This window comes from Hirundo rustica, chromosome 18 (genome assembly GCF_015227805.2).
Source record: "Hirundo rustica isolate bHirRus1 chromosome 18, bHirRus1.pri.v3, whole genome shotgun sequence".
Lineage (NCBI taxonomy): Eukaryota > Metazoa > Chordata > Aves > Passeriformes > Hirundinidae > Hirundo > Hirundo rustica.
Genome location: NC_053467.1, coordinates 4,000,594 through 4,023,379, shown reverse-complemented (window position 1 = coordinate 4,023,379; position 22,786 = coordinate 4,000,594). Strand labels below are relative to the sequence as shown.

General features: G+C 46.1%; 1 protein-coding gene across 1 annotated transcript in view; it reads right to left on the bottom strand.

Moving 5' to 3' along the window:
* Positions 1–22,312, bottom strand: part of UBE2O (ubiquitin conjugating enzyme E2 O) — a 61,985-nt gene extending 39,673 nt beyond the window's left edge. The window contains exon 1 of the mRNA XM_040081681.1: positions 21,935–22,312. Within this exon, the coding sequence (XP_039937615.1) occupies positions 21,935–22,312 (378 nt within the window). The remainder of the gene's footprint in view (positions 1–21,934) is intronic.
* Between the last annotated feature and the right edge of the window lie 474 nt (positions 22,313–22,786).

Genomic DNA, 22,786 nt, shown 5'->3' with positions numbered 1-22,786 from the left:
CACATGGGTGCTGACACCACCCAGTGTGACAGGAAAGAGAGAACCCCATTTCAGCCGCCAGCCTGGATTCCCAGGATTCCCAACAGCCCACTGTTTTAACATGCCAATTAAGCTGTGTTCGTCCTTGTGTGCGAAAACAGTCTGTCCAGTAGCTCTTCCATTTACCTGAAGCAAAAGAATTCCTCGTATTGCTGCCTTGGGAGGGAAATGGCAGTTATTATGCAACAGGTTTTCCAGGTTCTTGCTGGACCTGGATAGATGGGGATGCCATCTGGACAGCATCAGCAGCACAGAAATTAGTCACTGGCCACTCTGAGCTGCATTTGGGGCATACTGCCAGGTCTGGAGGGAGGAATGGGGCTGCTCAGATCTCCATCTGTCTTTCAGAAGATAAAAAGGATACTGTGAGGAAACATGTGTGACTGCTGCTGGCCAATTCACTCCCAAGGCACAACAGGTGTACCTCACCTTTCTACATCTTTGAGAGTAGGAGTGAAGAGTGTATCCACAAAAAATACTCCTTTGCTCCACATTCCTGGAGCAAACCAGAGTGGGCTCTTTTGCTGCACTAAACTGGACTCTGCTGGGTTGGTGCTAACTCTGTGCTAGGGCACAAAGCATCCTCCTTCCCCTTTGCAATCAGGTTGGCAGCGTGCAGGAGAAACTCCTTATTAGCCCACAGCAAAAAATCCACCTTGCAAAAACTGCCAGGGAACAAAAAGAGGGAGACATATCAAGAAAAAATCACCGTGTCTCCTTTCCAGCTGGTTAGCTCATTTGCTGCTGCTGTGAATACAAACCAGCCATTTAAATTAGCTTCTAATTGTTCACAATTATTCAGACACAGCATAACCTGCAAGCAGGAAGACGTCAGGCAAGTAGGAGAGAAAGAATGGTTTCAGATGCCTTGACAAGATTCACATATTCATGCCTTGCAAGTCTCACAGCCTGCCAGCTCCAGCAATGCTGCCTCGCTCACAGACCCCCCAGATTGCAGGGGAAGGAGATAATCCATGAGTGTTTCTACACTTCAGGTTTTTACTCTTTCCTTCTCCCATTTTTGGACTGGTTCAAAAATTAAACCAATAATATTTTGGTCTACCCCAGTCGTTCACAGTCTCTGCACACACAGGCAGTTTGAGCAACACTATTTATAAAGCTGCTTAAAATTCTGGACACAGCCAGAGCTCTTTGATAGGATGTCAGGCATGCGACACCCGAGCGTAGGAGGTTGACACAGGATGGTTAGTGTAATACAGCCCACTCTCCTTTCCCTTTCTTTCACCCAGAGCCTCCACTACCACCCTCACAGGAGTCCCTTCCCCCACAGACAGCAATGTTTCACAATTGCTGCAATTTTCTCTCCGAGGGAAGATATTAGTGTGTTATCCTTAAATCCCTAGTGTGCCTGTTTTAGTTCACATATGAGACTCAATGCAAGTCCAGTCAGCAGGTCAAATTACTTTAGGGGACTGAATCCAGATAGATCTTGAAGAAAAAATTCCCTCACATTCAGCCCTGTTTGGATCCAGAGTTAGAGTACTGCCACAGAGCCAAAATACTCAAATAGGCCTAGGAACTCCAGCAAATTTAATAAACTTGAGCAAGAATACTTGATCAAGTACAGAAACTCCTAGAGGAGACAAAATAACCCTGAAAAGCAATATATAAATAGCTGTAGCGGAAAGCACAGCAAATGCTGTGTCATGCCACATTCCCAAGTCAATCCCAGGCAGCGAGCACACGAAGCTGCCCAGCCTCCCTTGTACCCTCCCCGAGTTTCATGCCTGCTCTGGAATCAGAGCATCCCCCTGGAGAAATATTCCTGGTTGATCTCACATGCAGAACACACTCCCCAAAGACACTGCAGTGCCTTAGTGCTCTGTTACATTGGAGGAATGCTGCATGGACACACAGGCTGCCTGCAGCCCGAGGAGAAGAGGGAGGGCAGTGGGTTCCAGAGGTGGATCAGGACCTGGCTAGCTTAGCTGAGAAATACAGGATGCTCAGGCTGGCCTTGGGGGCAGTTTCCAGAGCTAGTGACTAAGAGCACTCTAAGGACACTCAAATTTAGCTGACAAGGAAACCAGTGGTACTGTCTCCTTGTGGGGACACAGCCAGGGCAGAGGTCTGGGGTCACCTCACTCCCTCCTAGCACAGAGCAAAAGCAAACCCTGCTTTAAGAGGTAAAATGGCCAATGCTCGCTTCAAAGCAGAGCAAGCATTCTGCTCTGCTTCCTGTTAAATAACACGCCTTCTGAGCCAGCTGTATCCACAGTTAAGTCAGACATTGCTTAAAAAAAAATAATCAAAGCCTTTACATTAGCTGAAGCAACCTCGGGAATGCTACAGAGAATCTACACAAAATTCAGTGACAGCGTGGGTACCCCGTGCATGCATTTATTTCTGATAAACAGCAAAGCCACACCCCCAGCTCACACTGCAGAAGAGTATGTGAATGCTACTGGGACAATGCAGCACAATTGCATCATTGCCCAAAAAACCTCAGCTGCATTTTCTATTCACTGAAAAGAGTTTCAGTTATCCCCCACATACATAAATGCTGTATTGGCCATTACAAAAAGGAGGAACAGCCCCTGTTGAATCCATACACCAAGCTACAGAAGCGCAGATATTTAACGACTGGATTTCTGCAACCCCTGCACTGTGACATCCCTTCCTGCAAGGGGTGGACCCACCACCTGCGGATTGGCTGGGGGAAAACTAAAACATCTCCCAGCCACAGCAGGTTTAATTCACTACCTTCTGCTTATGCACTCTATTATACAAAGGCAACCAACCCTCAATTCCCTCAATAAATCTGAGAACAATCTCAACAAACTGGTGACAGTTATGATACAATAGAGACAGAAAAATGAAAGCTCTGCAGAGTGACTTAATACCCTTGGAGCAAAGCCTTGTCTCTCCCCCCCTGCACAGGTAAATCTGCTGGATTGACTTTTTCTTCCTTCCCATCTCAGGCAGAGCACAAAGCTTTCAACACCATATTGAAACTCATCAATGTAATCATACAACACTCCTGCATCATTTTGCCTTTGGGTGTTTTCTTAGCTGACTTCTAAACCATTTACTGTAAGCTCTCCAGATTCTGCCAGCAGCCTGAGACAACACAGCATTTGTCCAGCAGAACATCCAACACCTGCATGGAAACACCCCTCTCCACATTACTCTGCAGGTCCAGTTATTCAGCAGCATATCTGATGTGACAATAATTCAAGGTTATAGCTCAGGGAATCTTCTTTTTCCCCCATCTCTTCCTTGGGAACCAAGCAACAAAGCAGCACGTCTAGAGATGGCTCACAGAACTCACCGAGCCCCTGGTCTAAGTAAACACAGCAATAGCATAGAAACCACAGGAGCAAACCAGATGTTCCTGGGTTTTGTACAATGTACACACAGTTCCCATTCTAAACCTGCTCAAAGATAGATTACTACATTCTCCTCTACACATCTTTTAAGGCAAAATCCTTTCTGCGTGCATTAATCCTTGCCAGTGTGGTTTTCCTCTGGACATAACACACAGACAGCTACAAACTTCCTGTCAGAATACATCTTTATGCTCCTCTTCTCTGCACAAGCTCCACAGCCCAACAGCTATAGAGCAATCACAAATTACTGGGAAAAAAATATTTCCCAGGATACTCACATCCAGTTTTCAAGGAAGGCTTATGTGTTTAGGAGACCCAGCATCCAAAGAGTCCCCGGGGGAGTAACATACTTCTAGACCAACCAGGAAGCTGTGAAATATTCCATTTTTAACAAGAGGAGTGTTTCCGAGACCTGGAACTGCCCCTTCACTAAAAACATCTCTGAAAGTCACCCCTTACAGGCAAGCAAGGTGAGACTGAGGTGAGTTCTGCTAACAATCAGAGCTATTTCCCCATAAATGTCAAAGACTAAAGCCACAAAATTTTCCAAACTGAGGTTTAAAACTATTTTAAGGGATGCTTTGCTGCATCCCTCACCTTGCATACAAATCAGGAAGCTGCTCCTAGCAGGAAAATTTCCTTAGTGTCTTCTTGGCCCAATGTCACAAACATCACACAGTAACATCCCCTGTAAGGTATTTTAATGCAGAGCTGGTTAGAGAAGATCTAAAATAGCACTGGGAGACGTCATGTTTGACTTGGAAGCTGTCAAATGTTTCACATTTACAAAGTGCATTTGCTTCCCTCCCGTCCTTCCACCCCTCCTTCAGATGTGCCAGCTCAGCCTAAGGTCTGAGATGAGCCAAGGTGTTCCATCTAAAGCACCTTCACTGCCTCAGTGGACTCTCTCAGGTACGACCTAACTGCGTGTAAGCAGCTCTACTGAGATGCCCTTAGAGGCCTAAGTGCTCACACCAGACAGCAGCAAAGGCCTGTTTGCCCAAGTCAGCAGTTCTGCCTCCAAATGGCCACACGGCCAGGCAGTGAGAGGCTGTTTTCTCCCCTCTAAAACAAGCATCCAAAGCACTTTCCAGAGCAGAAAGGTACCAAGTCCTAGCACAGATGTAATACAGAGTCTTGCACTGTACCTGTGCTAACAGCAAGTATCTTAATCAAGAAGAAAAAATACTAAGGGCAAATGATAAAGCTAATCCATTACAAAGCCACTGATCCCTGTCCCTGCAATGGCTTGACTCCAAGTGCATGCTTTGTATATCTGGATGCCTTTGCATCTACACACCAAACAATAAAAACAGTCTGGTGAACAACTAATCAATAGTCTCCTCTGCAAAGTAAATTTTACCTTCTTAAGCCAAGCCTGTTATCTTTGACAGTGAGCCCCGTATTTCCTCTAACTGTAATTCACTTGACGCCTACTTCCTAAAATTACCTTTTTTGAGGATATATTGCTATGCATATATACAGCAGGTAAGTGGGTATTTTGCTTTAACACCAGATTGTTGTACATATATAACACCTTCTTTGCTTTATTGACTTCAGCTATAAGAGAGGGATTTTAGCTCATCACAACCCCAGTGAAACACTGAGCCATAAACATAGGTAGAGCAGATTTGCTAACACTATAAAATTACCCTTGCAAGATGATTGAGAGGACTCTGCTCCCCTGACAGCTGGAGCAGCGCTCTGCCTCTTCCTCTTCTAAAAAAACTGACGTTAACTGAACTCTGTCTTCCCCCAGCACCGACAGTTCTGAAAAGCCTTGAAAGAGGGACAAAGCTGCAGGCTGTGACCAAGGAAAGGAATGACTGGACTGCAGATTTCAGAGTTGCTGAAAAGTCACATGGCATGAACTGAACAGCAATAGCACAACCGTAAGCAGAACTGCTCCGAGGTGCTGAGCCCCAGCCATGTGCTGGGAAGGATCCATGGGTGAATAAGCCTTAGGCTGCATTACATGGCCTGTCATTCCCAATTAAATACACAAACTTAAGTTCCTCCTTAAAACTGCCCCTGCTCATTAATTGCCGTTGTATACTTCTCTGATGTGGCAGGTTCCTGAGCAGGAGATCTAACCAGCAGCAGCAACTCCAGCCACGTCACACGACACACTGCCAGGACACTCCTATGCTTACAACAGCAATTTTTATTTAAAAAAGGTTGCTCAGCTTTGCAGGCATATGCAGGGTACTGTGCTATCAGCCACTGAAATGCAGCAGCACTGGGGCTGAACGTGGTATTTATGAAAAACCAGGTGCACTGTGAAACTGGGGACAGTACTATACCAAGAAAATGGCACTGCTCCATGCAAAGGCGAACACTCTGCATATACTCAAGTATCTACCCATGTACTTGAGATACTGTCAAGATTAAAAAGTACGTCGAGTATACAGAAAAAGCCACAAAAGGGACGCTTTTGCTAGGAATATGAAATGACCCACAAAATCCAGAAAGCACCTGATGCAGCAGAATTTTTATTAAAAAGTCCTCAACCATGAACATCTTCATAACAACCATCAGCCTGAGGCTTGCTGCTGACAGGCATTCCTCATTTTCTGGTCAGAATTTTTTGGGGACACATCCCTTATCAGGCGTCCATTAGGTGGTCCCCTGCATGTTACAACACACACCTTTGCAACAAAGTCAAGCAGAGACCACAGACCACCTCCTTCTTCCCAAGCAGCCAGCTTCCATCCCATTTAATTCCTCCACTTGGATTCATTTCTCATTACCCCAGAGCCCCTGCCTGGCTCAGGCTGCCATGGATGCACTGTTACCTTTATCAGATATTTAATGGGGCCTCAAACCTCACTGCTGCCCTTTTCCCTGGCCTTGGGCTCTGACACCAGAGAACTGTGATTTGGATAGGCAAACATGGCACACAGGAAGATGAACTGGTCAGTGTGCAAACACTAAAGCCTTAAAGGACTGTATGTGCCACATTATTCAGTAAGGCTGAAGCTGCTGTTTAATTAGGCTTGCTTAATGAGTCATTAAATAGCATATATGAAAGAACAGGTTTTCTGTTAGTGCAAGGACCTCACTGGATTATTGTGGTGAAATGCTGCCACTACAATGGAATAGTTTTTCATTTTATATACTTAACCATGACCTACATTCTTTTGCTCAAAGAAACCCCATCTCCAGAGGGAATGTGCCTCTTTAATCAGCTCCAGCATTTTTTCAGGGTTCAGCAGGGATGGATGGAGTGGCCTTACGTCCCTTCCGATGACACAGCTCACAGAAACTCCATGAGAGACTGGTAAAACAGCCACCAGGTTCAAATAATGGCAGGCAGTACCTGCAATCTGATCTGTTGTGCACCCTCTGCTCCAGAGATCACTGGGACTGATGGACACCAAAGCCTCCACATGCCCTCAGTGAGTCTGGCCAGCTGCTTTACCTTGTTGGACAAGGGCTTGCCTCTTGAAGAAACTGCAGTGAAGATCAGATTTCAGGAGGAAGACAAATTCAGGAGGTGGCTTTGGGGTATTCGGCAAGCTCAACTCTTGTCTCCACAGGAAAGGAGACCGTGGAGCAATTAGTGACGATAACAAAGACAAGCAAACTCATGGGCTGCATTAAAATAAAAATAATAATAATTAAAAAAAAATTGGCAACTCACATGTAAGGTTACACCTAACCCTTGCGTCCCAAAAGTTCTGGGAAATTCAAACTGCCAACACTCCCCCCCCCTTTAAGAAAGTCCCAAAGAAACCAAAAATGAAACAAAAAGTTCAAAAGAGAAGAAATATGTGTAAAGCTGCTCTGGGGCAGCATGTCCAGGGAGCTGGGCCTATCCCTGAGAGCTTCCCCTGGGCACACCAGGGACATCAGGGCCACCATCTATCAGCAGGGCATCAAGGACAACAGCTTGGTCCTCAGAATGCAACAGGAACCGAGAAAAGGCAGTAAAAACACTGAATAACACACATCACTGCCACAGCCTTTGGAAAATACACATTTGAGCAGGGCATTTTCCCCACTGGAATTTGTTTCAGATATGTTTTTCAATCTCATACCAATTTTAGACACTCAAAACCCCAAGCATTTCTGCAGGCTGAATCTCATCATTTTTCTGCCCTCTCCACCACCAGCAGCAGCACAAGTCCCTGATCCCTCTGAAGGCTGCTTGCTCTGTGGATACAGGATGCAGAAAAGGATACGCCCAGTGCTGCAAAGCTCAACACCAACTGACAGCAGTAAAAATAACTCCTGCTTTGGTACACACTAAGCAGTTAAGAGCAGGAGATGCACACAGAATGTGCATACAATGAGCTGTCACAAAACAAGGATTATGTTGCACAGAAATAGGTCTCCGATTTAAACAGATATGAGATCACAAGGGGCGGGGTAAGAAAATCACAGATGAAGAAAATCCTACTATTTTTCCTCTGGTTCGTATCACTCCAAACAGAACAAACTAAGGAGAGATCAGGCTTAAAGATCCCTGCAACTGGAAGGAAACAAGCATGTCCTCTCCTTTTTCATGGTATAAACTCCTTCCTTTTTTCAGGCAGCTCTTCTGAGGCACTGGCTGGGAAACATCAGTGAAAAGAAATACTAAGGCAGTGGTCAGGCAGGTCTGGCAGCCAGACCACATCCAAATGCAGGCTCCCCAAGGCAGGACAGACTGAGCCTCTCCCTGCAGCAGGACCCAGCACCACAGACACCATTTCTATGACATCCACCCCTCACTGCAGCACCAGCACTTCTCAGGTTCCTGGTGCTGTTCAGCATTACATCTACTCTAAAACTTCTCCATCCCACGTGCCAAACTTGGGGAAATAAAACAAATCTCCCAAATCCAGCTGCGTGCAAGCAGGCACCTTCACTCTGTACAACATACATGCCGCTTCAGCCCCAAATTCAGAGCCCTTTACAGCTTTCAGTGTGGTCAGCAAACCAGGCTGAGATAGACACCAGGACAAAAATAGGAATTACTCTAAATCATTTATACAGAGGTGTGGTACACACTTGCCCATCAGTGCTTGAGTCTGCCACCACCATGCTCCAGACCCTTTTCAGGACTACATTGTCACCACAATGCCATTACCCACAGGCTTCTGCACTAAAATCCTCCTTGACAGTCAAAAGCAGGGCAACACAGGGAAATTTTCAATGGGCTTTGGGTGTCCAAGCTCTCCAGTCAGGTGCTCAGAAGCCTCAGTGTTAAAGCATTTAAGTGTCATGCACCTTTCGAACAGCAACAGCCTGAAGAACTGAAATCTGCTTAAAATAAAAGCCTGTAATTCAAAAGTCTCAAATCTATTTCCTCTAGCAAAGATGTTTTTTATAAAATAGCTTTTTAAAAAAGACGTCAGTGAAGTTTAAAAAGAAGCTGCTGCTCTTATCTCAAGATCAAGTGATGACCGGTAGAGTTAATTGCAGAAAGTGATTGTAATAATGGCAATTTGCAATCCAACTTTTCTTCTACCACATGCACCCATCTCAGACCCTTCCACAAAATTCAAGAAACACTCCAGGACTGAATGGATGGATCAAAAAAACTAATTTTCCTCTTGCAGGAACCGTCAGTGTCAGAAGTATAGTCCCACAACAACACTGCAGAGACAGCACGTGACAGATAAATATTCCATTGGGAAAGTCACCATGGCTCACTCTTTCAGAGGACATTTATAAAAACAGAACTCTGAAGATACTTAACACTCCACCAAAAAGCAGACTGCCAGATGTTACCAACTGTCTGGCCACTCAAACAACACTTGTGTTCATAACAATGGGGAGAAAATAAACCCTTGTGTTTATGTGTGTGATGTGCAAAAAGTAGGGAACTGAAAAAGTATAGAGCTTCCTGAAAAAAAAAAAAATCCCTTATGGTGGTAGAATAGGGTGGGATAAAACCAAGACACATCTAACAGCGTGACATTTTAACAAGAGCAGCTTTTGTGAATGGAGCACTGAGATGATTCAAGGAAGTATTAGAGTTTCAAAACACTTCAAGAGTAGCTCTGATCGATACCTATCTCACCATTACAACATCTCTTGGCAGACACACACGTCTCCATGCATCCGAGGAAGACAATGCCTCTCTCAGCTCTGAGACACACACCACTCAGATGTCACACAAGTGACATTTCAGTAGCACCTGCCCCCAGTGAAAACAGCTATTTATAGCAAGGTGGGTGTTGAGAAGGGTGATTTCACCCATCACTTGAGGCCTGGGTGTAAATCACAGACTGCATGTTGTCATTTCTGATTAAAAGCTCTTCCCGGTCTCTAATGAAGATTTGCCACTTTGCTAAATCACACTGTAGCTGAACATGGCAGGTGCCTGGTTCTCTCAAGAGCAGGAGATAAACTCCAAGGCACTGTTTGGAAGAGACTAAGCATAAGTAGCAGCACTAGGTATGCACACAGCACACACTAACCTTGCAATGTTCCTCCCAGAGCCTCATTTCCATGAGAACAGAAGAAACATCCTTTGTTTTATTCTTCTTCAGAATACAGATAATCCTGCTTCATTTTACACCCCCTAAAGCAATTTAGTGGGGAGAAATGTCCTTTTAGCTCATGTGCCAGTGTTGTTCGCTAGCAGGAAAACCTAAAAACTCAGCTCAATATCACTTCTCAGTTCAGATGCAACACTCCCAGGCTAGAAGGTCATAATTAACTAGTTAAGCATTCTGAGACTATCTAAGGATCTTTTTTCTGATGAAACTAGAAAATTGAGAGGGCAAATGGCTGGCCTGCCAGCCATCCAGAGCAGGGTAGGGACCACTCTCAAGAGCAATGAACATGCTATTGCCCTGAACACTTAATTCCCAGAGAACAATGAAAATAGCAAAGATAAGAGAAGTGAAAAGAAAGGGTCTCCGTATCTCCAGGTGTGGAGAGAAAACGACACCTAATCAAAGGGCATGAACACTTCAGGAGCTCTGAAGCAGCCAAATGGTATCAAAGTACAAAGAAAGAAAGAAAGAAAGAGCTATGAACAAAACACCTGCTACAACAACAAACTTTTGTGTACAGCAGCAGTACCTGATCCTCTTACAGCACAGCAGGAACCAGCTGAGCCAAGAGCCCAGCGAGCAAATACTTAAGAACTGCAATTTGGTGTCTTTTCTACCATACTCAGTTGAATACACAGGTTGGACAATGATACTCTGAATATCATTTTGCCTCTAATCCTTGATCTTTTATTTTAAGGCTTTATTCAAGCGTCGCCTGCACTGCAGATCAGAGGCAGGCAACCTGAACTGTGCTAAAGCTGGGCTAAGTTAGCAGCACTAACAAGAACAACTGGCACTTGAGAAAGATTCCTTAGGCTGCTTTCCAGAAGAACTATCGTGGACTCCTCAGCTCCTGGGGTTTTCAGTTTGCTGCCACCATCACAAATTCTTCCAGCACCAAGAAGAAGCAGAAACACAGCAGAGTTCTAAGATTGCTCATAAATGCTTTTATGGAACAGCTTGCAGCCCAAACAGTACCAAGCAGCCACAAAGATCTCAGTTCTGGAAAAGAACTCTCCACCCTGAGTTTGTTGCCCTCTCAGCAATACAAGAGCACAACACTCATTCAGAGACACAGGAGCACAGAGATGGGAATCTGCCCTACAAACACCACCTTCAAAGCTGATTTTTCATTGCCTTCATTTCTCATCAAAGCTCTCCTGACAGCAAGCACTTATCACTGCCAGATTAGAAGGGATTATCACAAGAGAAAGTTAAGGTACTTGTCAGTCACCAGGAGTGTAAAGTGCACTCAATGGTTACTATGAGAGGTAGGGGCGGTGATGAGACCTCTCTCTACAATTGCCCATGGCCAAAGTCAAACACTGTTTGTCAAATCCAACAGGCTGGGTTTCCAGCACTGCCAGTTTCCAATTTGGCATAACCACTATAGGGACTTTTTAAAAAAAAAAAAAAAAAATCACTTTTGCAGCTCCGTGTTTGCAGTGCTCACTTTAAAGCGAGCTTGGCAGCTTTGGGAGCTCTCAGATAAGAGCATTTCCTCCAGAGCTGCCCTGTGTGGCTGTATATATGCTAATCAGAGACTGCTGGAGCTCTAGAGAAAGCAACTGCGTGGAGCATTAACAAAAGAAACCAAAGCATCCCTGTGAGGGAGACATGAGGTGTGAATACACGTGGTGTGTTTGTACCCAGTGCCAATTAAGCAGCAGAGTACATGGAATTAGTGCAACATACACACTTGGGCTGCATCCACTACACTAAAATAAGAGGAAATTCGAATCACAATTATTTTAACCATTGTGCACAAGCAGATAGATTTCAAATGGTAACCAATACCCACGGATGGCAATTTCATCACTGAAGTGACTAGAGCAATTGCCATATTGGTGATATTTATCTTCCATAAATTACATTTTCTCAAAGATCCACAACAGAACAAGAAACACAAGCGCAGATCACATAATATTCTGGTGAAATACAAAGAGTGTGTGATATGGGAATTGTTCTCATCTAACACTTAGGCTCAGGAAAGAAACATGAATAGCATTCAACAAGGCACTCTAGACTGATCAGGGCAGCCAGAGCCTACTCTGGTCAAGAAAACACGGTGTGAGCTGGAGCAAGTGTGGACAAGGGTTGCAGGAATAGTGGGGAAAGAGCCTCTCCGGGAGGGAAACTAGTGATATACAGTCTGAGAGTGAAAAGGGAGAAAACAGTTGTGCTTGAGCACATAATAGCACATTTATAAAGACAAGCAGCTATTTAGGAGTTAGATTTGCTTTTTACTAGAAGAGATGGGTGTAAGCTGTTTGCATATTTATGCTAGAAATTACAACTTTTCTCATCCAGCCTGGGACAGGTTCCTAATTCAAGGAATCAAAGCAAAGAGTTAACTCTTCAATAGAACTTCTCTGAGAGACAGAGCAGGCTGCTCCTGCAGTGATGCCCTCAGCAGCACCTGCCTAGAGCACTCAAAGGGAGTTCCTGCCCAGCACACATTCTGTTAAAATAAAGTTACCCCGCACTTAGCTTTATCATTACAGAGCAGATTTCATTTGTGAACAAAATGACATTTTTCTCCATCATGTACCAGCACAATCCCCACCACCACTCAAAACTAAACAGAGGAAGTTTCTGGCCCCTGAGTCAAAAGCACCAAAAAGCCGAATCAGCTATGCAGGTCAGATGTTGAGGGTAAAAAAGTAGGTACTGAGTCCATGCCGAATCAATGACACACTCTGGATCTGCTTGTCCAATTTTAACACAAAGTGAGATCCCACAACATTGCCATTAGGATGATAACAGTATCAGTTAATGAATTAAGAAAGCCATTGTGAACTTCCTTCCTAAACTAAGCAGACATTCAGGAATGTTGGTATTTCCCGTACAGTGTCACCTTCCCTACTGTGGCATTCCACAGGGTGCTCTCTTCTTTCTTGTATTTCAAGAATGTGCAGAGATGCATAGTTGAGGAAGTTCTGTGATTATAAACTACTACAACTAGGAAGAGCTCCTCAAGCTCTTTGGAATACACTTGAAACGGCCAGACTATCCCTTACAGGAAGCAAATTAATCATCTGCACACTTTAAGAAACAAAACCCACAAAGGCGAGTTTTAAACAAAGAATGGAAATTCCTCTCTTCCCTGCTCCCACTTTCTGCTTTAAACTGAACCCATGGACAGTTCGCTAAGAACAAGGTTGTACTACACCACGGGAAAGCAGGGCAACTTCAACAACCTGCAGCACAAGGACAAAGAAAAGATTTCTGACAGAAGTCACATGTGCTAAAGACAAAAATCTGAAGAGGTGGTTCATGATGTATCATTTCCAGCCAGTTATCCAACTGTGTAATAACTCTAAATTTAGAAAATGTGGCTATTTTGTCTCAAGACTAATGTTGTTTCAAGGAACTTGGACTCAGAGGCTGAACAGAAGCATAAATATTACTTGCAATAGTCATGAGATTTATTCAGTTGGATTAGATACATAACCCACCTTCCAAGAGACAAAAAAACCTCCAACTTTCATCTTCAAAAGCAGACAAAGCCCAAGGACAAATACAGCCTTACTGGAAATCCCATCAACTCTCAACAAAAATATTAAGCACTGCTCCGTGCACACTCACTCCAAATACTGAAAAGCAAAGATGTGAGAGCAAGAGCCGAGGCAGCACTGGATACTCGGGAATGGCAGCAGCCCCTCACACTGCTGACACCTCCAACCCCTCCCCAGCAGCAGGTAAAGCAGAATAGCCACTTTAGTGCCCTGAGGGTAAAGGAAAATGCAAAGGTTCCTTGGTGATCAGTTCTACTCAGGCTCCAACTGTTCCACTATAGCTGCTGCCAACAATTTCACTGAGGACTGAGATCTAGGACCAGCTCTCTAACAACAGATCTTGAGCCAAGAGGTCTGAAACACCCACTTGATTTTGGAAACACCACTGTGATCGAACATAAGAGTTAATCTTGGCTGCTCTTCACTGACTACACTTGTCACCCAGCCTTGCAAAACCCCTAGCACACTGTACTTACACCTAAACTAACTTTAAAAACACTGGGTTACTCAGTTTAGCTCTTCACATAAGCAAAACCAAATCAAACTTGAGTTACTCAATGCCAAGTGGTGAGCTCCCAAGCATCCCATTTCACACATATGCCAAATAATCAATGTATTGTGGCTCTGCCTGAGTAATTTTCCCAGACAAATCTCTAACTGTAACTGCACTAAGGAATGTCAAAGTTTTTCCACTGAGCAGGCAGCTCATGCACTTAAGCCCTGGGAATGGTCAAATAGAGAAAGCACTGAGTACACACCAGAAAACACCACCTGGCAGCACTAATGCTGGCTGTCTCATCCAGAGTCACCTGAGGGGAGAGTTTTGTCACATTTCCAACACCCACTGCCACATCAGAGCCTAGAAAATCCTTTGAAGATGAAAAGTGCTACTTATTTGCTAAGTATCCTTTATCAGCAGAAAAGCAACACTGTTTTTACACCCAAATGATTCATACACCAAGTTATTTTACTCTCAAAAAAGTTATATCCTTTCAAAAGTAGGTAAAAAATAAATCACTCATGATGGAACTAATTCCAGCTCACCATATTAGTGTATTTTACTAAGCAGAAGATTCATCATCCACTGACAAATGACAACTGTACCCAGTCACTTCCACAGGAATAAGGTACCAGAACCCCCAGCTCCAGGCTAAGAAAAATAATTAAAAGCCTTAAGCTTCTCATCTTTTCAGCTGGTGATTAAATAGCCCTCTTCACTTGTCTGTCTTCAAACTCTTCTCTCACAAGCAGAAAAGCCAAAGGTTTTACAGGCAGCAGTAAGAGCAAACCACTGAGACTGTGTCTGATGTGTGCTGAATTCAGAACCATGCAGTACCACTGCTGCAGGTTTATTGTACAAAACCAATCTTGCTTAATGGACCAGGGGTATGGCTATGCAGCTTCTCTTCAACTCAAGAGGCTGTAACCAGAGGCTGTGAAGTGATACCACTGTAAATGCAAGCTGAGCATGGTTTCCTTGTTCCTAATGTATGCCCGTGAATTTAATTTTTCTTGGTCTAGAAGCTACAGTAAGAAGCCAAGTGCTCCTGTCCTCTCCTGGCCTGCTCTGCTGCCAGTCCTTGGTCTCACCTCCTGCCAACAGCCTTCACACTGCCCATTCTTTCACACAGAGAGCAGCAGCAGCAGCTGTTGAGGAAAGAAACAGAGGTTATGATTTTAAAGACAATGGCAAAAGCATGGAAAAAACCCAGCTTTGCAATCCCAAGGAAGCCTACCTACCTAGAGCATACAACATACATCATCAGGGAGCTGGTTGCTCAAACCCTTTGAAAAACTGGACAGATTATTTATGGTGTAGCTTGATGTGTCCCACTTTCAAGATCTCAGCATATGTGCATAAAAAGCATTTTGTATCTTGGCTTCCACCTTGTATATCCAAGCAACCTCATACACCATGCCAGCAGCTAACAGAGGAGAAAATCCAAAAACCCACCAAAACTACAGAGGCTCATTGTGATAGTGGTCTAAGACACCACTTCCATAGGTTACTTATTCATTTGTTAAATTTTAGACCAGCAGGTCAGCAGGTACACGGTGCACACTCTCATCTCACAGCATAGAGGCATCAATGCTATTTAGCTTAAGTCCTCTCAGTAACCTGAACTGAACTGCAGCTCCCTGCAGTCAGAGCTTCTCTGGTACAGCCTGCACCTGACTGATGGAGAAAGCTGAACAAAGCATAAAAGTGATGCCATTTCTTTAAAAAGCAAACCAAAACACATACAGAGGTACAGATTTCTCCGTCTTCGAATCTGCCCACTCTCAACCCATGGTTTTGGCCTTGATCTACAGGCCATTCTATGAGAGGAAGAAATTCCATCTGCAGGTACTTACTGGATCTGTCTCTCCATTAAGTTGCTCTAAACCCTCATACAATTAAGGGCAGAAAACAAAGATAACATCACCTGTACTTCCCCTTACCTCTCCTGGTTACCTCTCCTGCACACACATATCCAACACAGTTATCAAATCCACATCCAGCAGCACCATATTTGTTTCCATCTACACCACACGCTGAAGATTTGAGCCCAGTAAACGTTCACAATTTCCTCTTGTGTCTCTTCCATGGCCTGGTCCAAGTGCTCCCAAAACTGGGGCAGAAAGCACAGGAGACACATGACATCCTTTTCTTTTGGCCAGATGTGCAGTTAAACACACACAGGAGGTAACAATAACCCTGAAATGCACAGGAAGAGATGTTTTCCATCCAGAAATGCATCCAAGTCTGTAAGTCTCCAACTGCACCAAGCTGGGCTGTGTGTGCTCTGTACCACCACAGGCACAGCATCTTCTGAAATTCAGTCAGCACAGACCAGAAACAGCATCAAAGCTAAAAAGACACCTGTCAACTTGAAATTCAGGCACATCTGAAAGTGCTGCAGCTATTACAGTAATCAGCAATCCCCAGCATCTTTACTGTCAAAACCACATGCTGTTCATAGTATCTGACGTTTATAATCACCCTTAACAATCATTACTCCTCAAAGTTTCCTGCTTCCTTTACCGGAGAAACATTTAACATTCAGAAAGAAAAAGCCCTACCCCAGTCCTGGGACACTGTCATTAAGAGAAAATCACTTTTGCTTAACTTCACAAATTCAAGTTAGCAGAATATTTTTGATTCAGACATAAACATGCACATTTCCATTTAGCAGCCTAAAAGCAAGTGCAAGAAAGCCCAAACATTACCATGGAGTCTCCTCTAAGTTGTTTTTTTTTTTCCCCAAGAGTTAGCATTCTCATACCTTGCCACAGGTCTAAAGGTCTCAGGAATGGAACACATCAGCTACACAAGGTAGAGCCTGAGCTGAGCTACAGGTCAAGTACTCTGGAGAACTATGTAAAATGCAGAAGCCAAACCATCATCTCACATCTCTCAGTTGCAGGAAAGTCAGAACTGCCAACCTCAAAAGCAAGTGCAAGGATTTCAGCTCAAATGATCAGCTCCTGTACTTAGGATGACCTAAACATGGGTCCCTTTGGGGAAAGACCCTGCACATGGTGGGAGGTAGCAGCAGAACGGAAAAAATGAGGCAGGGTTTTCCTAAGTAGCATTTAGGAAGGTGTCATCACCTTCTGAGCCTTTGAAATCCCCCAAGCAATTAAACAGTCAAAGGAGAAGAGGCTTTTAGCTTTCCAAACACCAATTATTTCCCACACCGACACAGATGTTGAACACTAAAAATGTCTTTCCTTTGAGGAAAGGTGCTGAGGACAGCTGCCATAGGAAAGCAAGACCTTGTCCCAAAACGCATCTGTCAAAGCTATTTAACTTCAATAAAGAATCTTCAGCCAAAAAAGAAACTTTATAAAATTGCTTTAAGTCTCTTTTTTGACAAAGTCTGCACCGGAGCTGCATCGCATCAGCAAATAAACTTGTATGAGAAAGCTGCAGCAAAATGTCTCACCCACACAGGTATTTCAGAGCCTGTCACGGGCATTGATTGATTCCTTCTAAAGCTTTTAGTGCACATTAGTTTGTTTACTAGTCCTAAAAGCATTACTAATTTAGTTTGGGGTTTTTTTAAGCTATAGCAGCACACTGAAAGGAAGCACACCTTGGAAGAGAGCACACCACAAATACTGCTTGCTTGAGGACAGGCTTCATCCATTTTAAAAATAACACTCCTGTCTGCATTTGGAATAATTATAAAAAATGGCTTAGCCCAGACGGCCACTTTCAACTCCTGAATTACCAATTCACTCTGCACATAGTACACAAAGCAGTAACAGTGTACAATATTTAGTACTCCTGAGACTTCCACACTGTGAACTGTGCCAGATTCCACTTCTGCAGTAAAATATTAATGATGATCCCCAAGTCTGTATCACAAGAGCCAAACAAATCAAAGTAAATCGGGGAACTGACCCAAGGGTACCTAACCTTGCAATGGATACTCCCAGGATGGAAAGGTCACACGTTAATTGGTTCTATGTTATGCAGAACTGCAAAAATTCCAGTAAGCCTTTTCTCTTCTGTCTCTAACAGCTACAAACATCAGGTGGTTTCAAAGAACCCCCCTGGGAGACTAACTGAAATGTCAGATGCAAGAACAGGGTTAGATACAGCTTCCTCACTCAGTAAAACCCACTATTAATAGATTGTGGGCATGGAATTTGTGCGCTTCAACAGGACCAGAGTCTGGCACTGTGGGCCAGAATTTCCTCATGGCCCCAAAAAGGATCCTGCTGTGCCCCTTCACCTGCCCAATGTACCCACACAGCATCACTGCACTTCCAGATGGACAACACCAGGTTTGAAGATGGAAGATTTTTAAGGCTGTTTTCATGCCTCAGTTGTAAATAAGTTGCAGAGTCACTAACTAGGATTAACATCTGAAGGACACATGCTGGTGGGCTGGGATCCCAGCAGTGAGGGCTCAGAGTGGCTGTGAATGGATAGAGGCAAACCACAGACCTTGAGGATCTTCAGGAACTCCTCCTGTGACCTTGTATTAGATCCATGACCCAATATCTGGAGGTCAGGAAATTACAGGAGCAAAGGGTGGAAAAGAACAGGAGGTCTGTGTGGGATGAAGCAGAGGTGAATTCATGGAGAACCTTCTGGAGATAACATCAGATAATTTCCAGGTAATGAGTTTATCAGCCACGAGCTCATGTGTGAGGAGTCCTGATAGTTTGACTCTGTTTCCAAAATAAAGTTGAATGAGGTAAGAGAGTCATCCAAACTAAATTGTATTCTGGACCTTACAAAAAAAGGCTGCTAAAAACCATTTTTTTTCCCAATTGCACTGGGATTCTTAAGGCAAAGCTGGGGTCCTGCAATGGTCTCTACATACACATCAGCCAGCACTGCCTGTGTATCACAGCATCACACCAAGCCCTCACTCCCAAAGGCAGGCACAGGGAACTTGGGAGGCCTGGCTGGTTGAAGGCCTTCAGATAAGGTCCTGAAACACAACACCTGCACTTTCCATTTCCTCCAGCTGCACAAGAGGCCTATCTGCCCTGCCCAGAGCTTTGTGAAAATGAAAGGTGACAGAGAGCACTAAGGCTTTCAGGGGAGAGGCAGGAGGAAGGGCAGCAACTATCTTTAAGTCCCCAGAGCCTGACTAATACCTAGTACACTCAAGCACTCACATAAAGTTCCTAAAGGCAGTTCAAGTGTGCAGTAGGAATGCTGAACTAAAGCAGAGAGATCCTGAAATTAAAATTCAGCTGGGTCCCAAGTACTCCTGAAAATTCGGTAGAAAAAGCATCAGGTGCTCACAGCAGCTCACAGTACTTCCAAACCTGCCTTCCAGGCTACATTCAGAGATATGGCTTTAGCCAGCCAGAGGACATGCTCTGCAGATTTGTTGGGTTAGGCAAGACATGGATGGCAAATATATTTGGAAAGGGAAGCAGATCTTCCAGGTCTGCTTACATTTTACTGTACTCAGCAACAGTGATTTCCCAGTGTCTTAAATGGGTGGTATGGCCATGGAAAGCAGGAAAGGAGCATTTGGAGCCAGAGAGAAAGAAATCCTGACTCTTCTTTCATTCACATCATTGTTATGCTGCTAATGTCTATCAACAGGGGAATCAAAGGCAGGAATGTGCTCACATACACAATTCTTGGAGGAGCTGGCGGGCCTTTGCATCAACTGCTAAGCTCCAGCTCAAGAGAAAGTTTCTTTTACTGATTAACATCAGTAATTGTGCGCCTGGGTTTAAGAGGCATTCTGCCTACCATTCCCAACAGCAAAGAGCAACACCAAGTGTTGAACTTCCAGAAGCAACAGGAAAAGCAACTGGACAGGAAAGTTCGAGGATTATAATTGGGTACAGAAAGTCGCCTTTGACCTTTGCACTGGAAACCAAAGGTGCTGTTTCACTGGACTAAACATTTCCAACAACTTACTTCTCCCTCAGTTACAACACTTGCTCTGCCCAACACACACACCAGGATTCCCAGATCCCAAAGCACCTGACAAACAGGAGGTAGGCATGCAGCCAGCCTTCTGTGTTGGAATCAGGATCTGATACACTAAACAGACACATAAAAAACCCTGGCCCCAAGAGCACCATTACCTTCTACCCATTTCAGATTTAAGGGAATTAAAGAGTCCAACAAGCATCCTCTGGGGTCCAGGGTTTAGCTGTCACCAGGACAGGTTAATGTTTTAGGGACATCAAACGAGACTCTCACAGCCAAAGATGCTAGAGAGTCAGACACAGTCAAAAGACTGTAGGTAACAGCACCAAAAAGCCAACCAACTTTAGACCCATGATAACCATATAACGCCAATGGTTTGTACCCCTCCCAGCACAATGACAAGCATGTCAGGCTTACCTGGCTGGTTCTTACACACCAATGGAACCCCAAAGAGGCTGAGTCAACAGACAGTTAAAAAACCCAATTACAACCACAAAACCATGATCAGTCCCACTGCGTGTTTCCAGCGGTGTCAGGTTTGTTTTCAGCAACCCCAAACTGCAGTGCAGACTGTACACAATGCCTCTCAATTTGGTTAGTGGGCAGCTTTCCAATTAAAAAAAAAAGAAAAATCAATAGAAGTACACCTGAATTTCTCAAGCACTCAGGAAACTTCTCCCCAGGGTCCATTACCCGACTGTTAAAGGCACCTACACCAGGGCAGCAGCCCTAAAAGGGAGGACAGACAGACAGTTTATTTACATAACTGTCTTTGATTTCTGATGCTCCTCAGTCCAGCTTTTTCTAACACTGCAATGGGTGCAGTGACTGAAGTCAGAGCTAACACTTCTGGATTTGGGAACCCAACAGCACCAACTAAGTCTGTGTTTACTCACCCAAATGGAGGTGGCTTTGTTTAGATGCTGAAAACCAAACTCAACTTGGAACAAATTTTTTGCTGCAACACACGAAGATTTTACTGGAAGGTTGTAGTAATTGAATTACGGAGTTTTTATGGAAAAGAGGCGAGTGTTTTTTTTAAGGTAGAAATACATCATGTAGCAGTGTCTTTTCAGAATACCTGTTTTCGTTTTCCTTATCTCCAAGCGGTCACGTGTCTAATGACACTACCACCTAAATTTAGCTCATTCTGTAGCACTGGCAATCCTAGCGATGCCTTTAGGACTGCAACACACCTTTCTTCCTCTCAGTCTCCCCTCTCTCCTGCGGTGTGTGGGGTCGTTTCTGACACAGCAAAGCAGACGGTTCTCCAGAAGCCTCCTGCTTCCCACTGCCAGCCCAGAGGAGCAGGGGGACCCTGCAGGGACAGTGCAGGCACTCGTTCTGCTCCGTGCAACGCCCATCCCTGGCAGCCCCTTTGTGCTCTCTCACAGTGCCCCTCTCGCCCGCTTTTGTCTCTGATCTGTCAGTCAGCCTGGGCTAAAACCCCAGGCCAGAACAACTTTTCGAAGTGGAAATACTCCAATGCAGACCTACACCTTGCGGCTCGTCAGATATAATTAAGATGCCACAGATTTACGCGTGCCTCATTAGCAAGGGGCAAATGCTCACGTAAACAAGGGTAGATCCAAACCGTGTGTGCTTCCTGCTGATATCTTTATCCAGGGGTGGTTTCCCTGCTCGACTGCTGACTCCCCTAGAACAGGCGATGACGACACTATGCAATAAAGGCTGAGACACTGGCCTAGAACTCCAGCAAGTAAGAGATGTCTGGAAGTTCGCTCAAATCACCTTCACAGGCACGCTTCTCCTCATGCCAGCAAGCCCCACGGCCTCAGCAGAGCAGCCGTGCTCTGCCGTCGGCGCAAGGCAGCAGCAGCATCCGCGCTGAGCTGCCTGAGGGAGCGTGATGAAGGGAGGGGACGAGATTTCACACTCTGGAGAACACCGTCCCCCTTCCCCGCTCCGGCTGCTCGCCGCACGGGCGGGCAAGGACGGGCGTCACGGGGCAGCAACCCCCCGCTCGGGAGCCTCCAGCGCACCCGACCCCGCAGGCCGCGCAGGCCCTGCCCCGGGAGGCCTCCGAGGCGGCGCCCCGGTCTCGCAACCGGCGCCAGCCCCTCGGGGAGGGACCCGGGCCCGTGCAGGCCGCGGGGCGCCCCCCGCCCCGGTTACCTTGGTCTCCTTGACGTGCTGCTTGATGCCCTCCGGGTACCACTGCACCCGCACGTAGCCCCGCCGCAGCGGGCTGGCGCGGCCCTCCTCCCCGCCGCCGCCGCCGGGGCCTCCCGACTCGGAGCCGCCCGAGCTGGCGGCGCCGCCGGCCGCGGCCCCGCGCCCGCCCTCCTCAGAGTCCTCCTCCGAGTCCTCGCCGTGGATGAGGCGCACCAGGCCGAAGCGCACGGAGCCGCGGTAGCGGCCCGACACCAGGTCGTGGGAGAAGAGGAGGCGCTGGGAGCCGCCCGGCGGGGCGGAGAGGGGCAGCGCGGCGGGGGGAGCCGGGGGTGCCGGTGCCGGCGGTGCCGGTGCCCCCTCCTCGGGCTGTTCCGCCATGGCGCCGGTGAGCGGGAGCGCGCGGCCGGCAGGAGGGGGAGGGCAGGGGAGGGGCGGCAAGTAACGGCCCGGGGGCGGGGCCAGGGAGGACACGCCCACGGCGGCCACGGGACACGCCCACAGCGGCCACGGGACACGCCCACAGAGGGGAGGGGCGGGACCGGGGGCGGGACCGGGGGGCAGCGCCGTCTGCTGATCCACGGGAATCGGGGAATTGCATCATCGTCCCCGGGGAGCGGGGGGGGGACTGCGTGGTCCCCAGGGATGGGGGGATTGCATCATTGTCCCCAGGGAAGGGCGACTGCGTGGTCCCCAGGGATGGGGGGATTGCATCATTGTCCCCAGGGAAGGGGGACTGCGTGGTCCCCAGGGATGGGGGGCTGCGCTGCTCTGCGCCATTGGCCCCAGGGTTTGGGGAGGGGGGGGTCTGCATCGTCCTCTAATCCCCAGGGATAGGGGGATTGCATCATCATC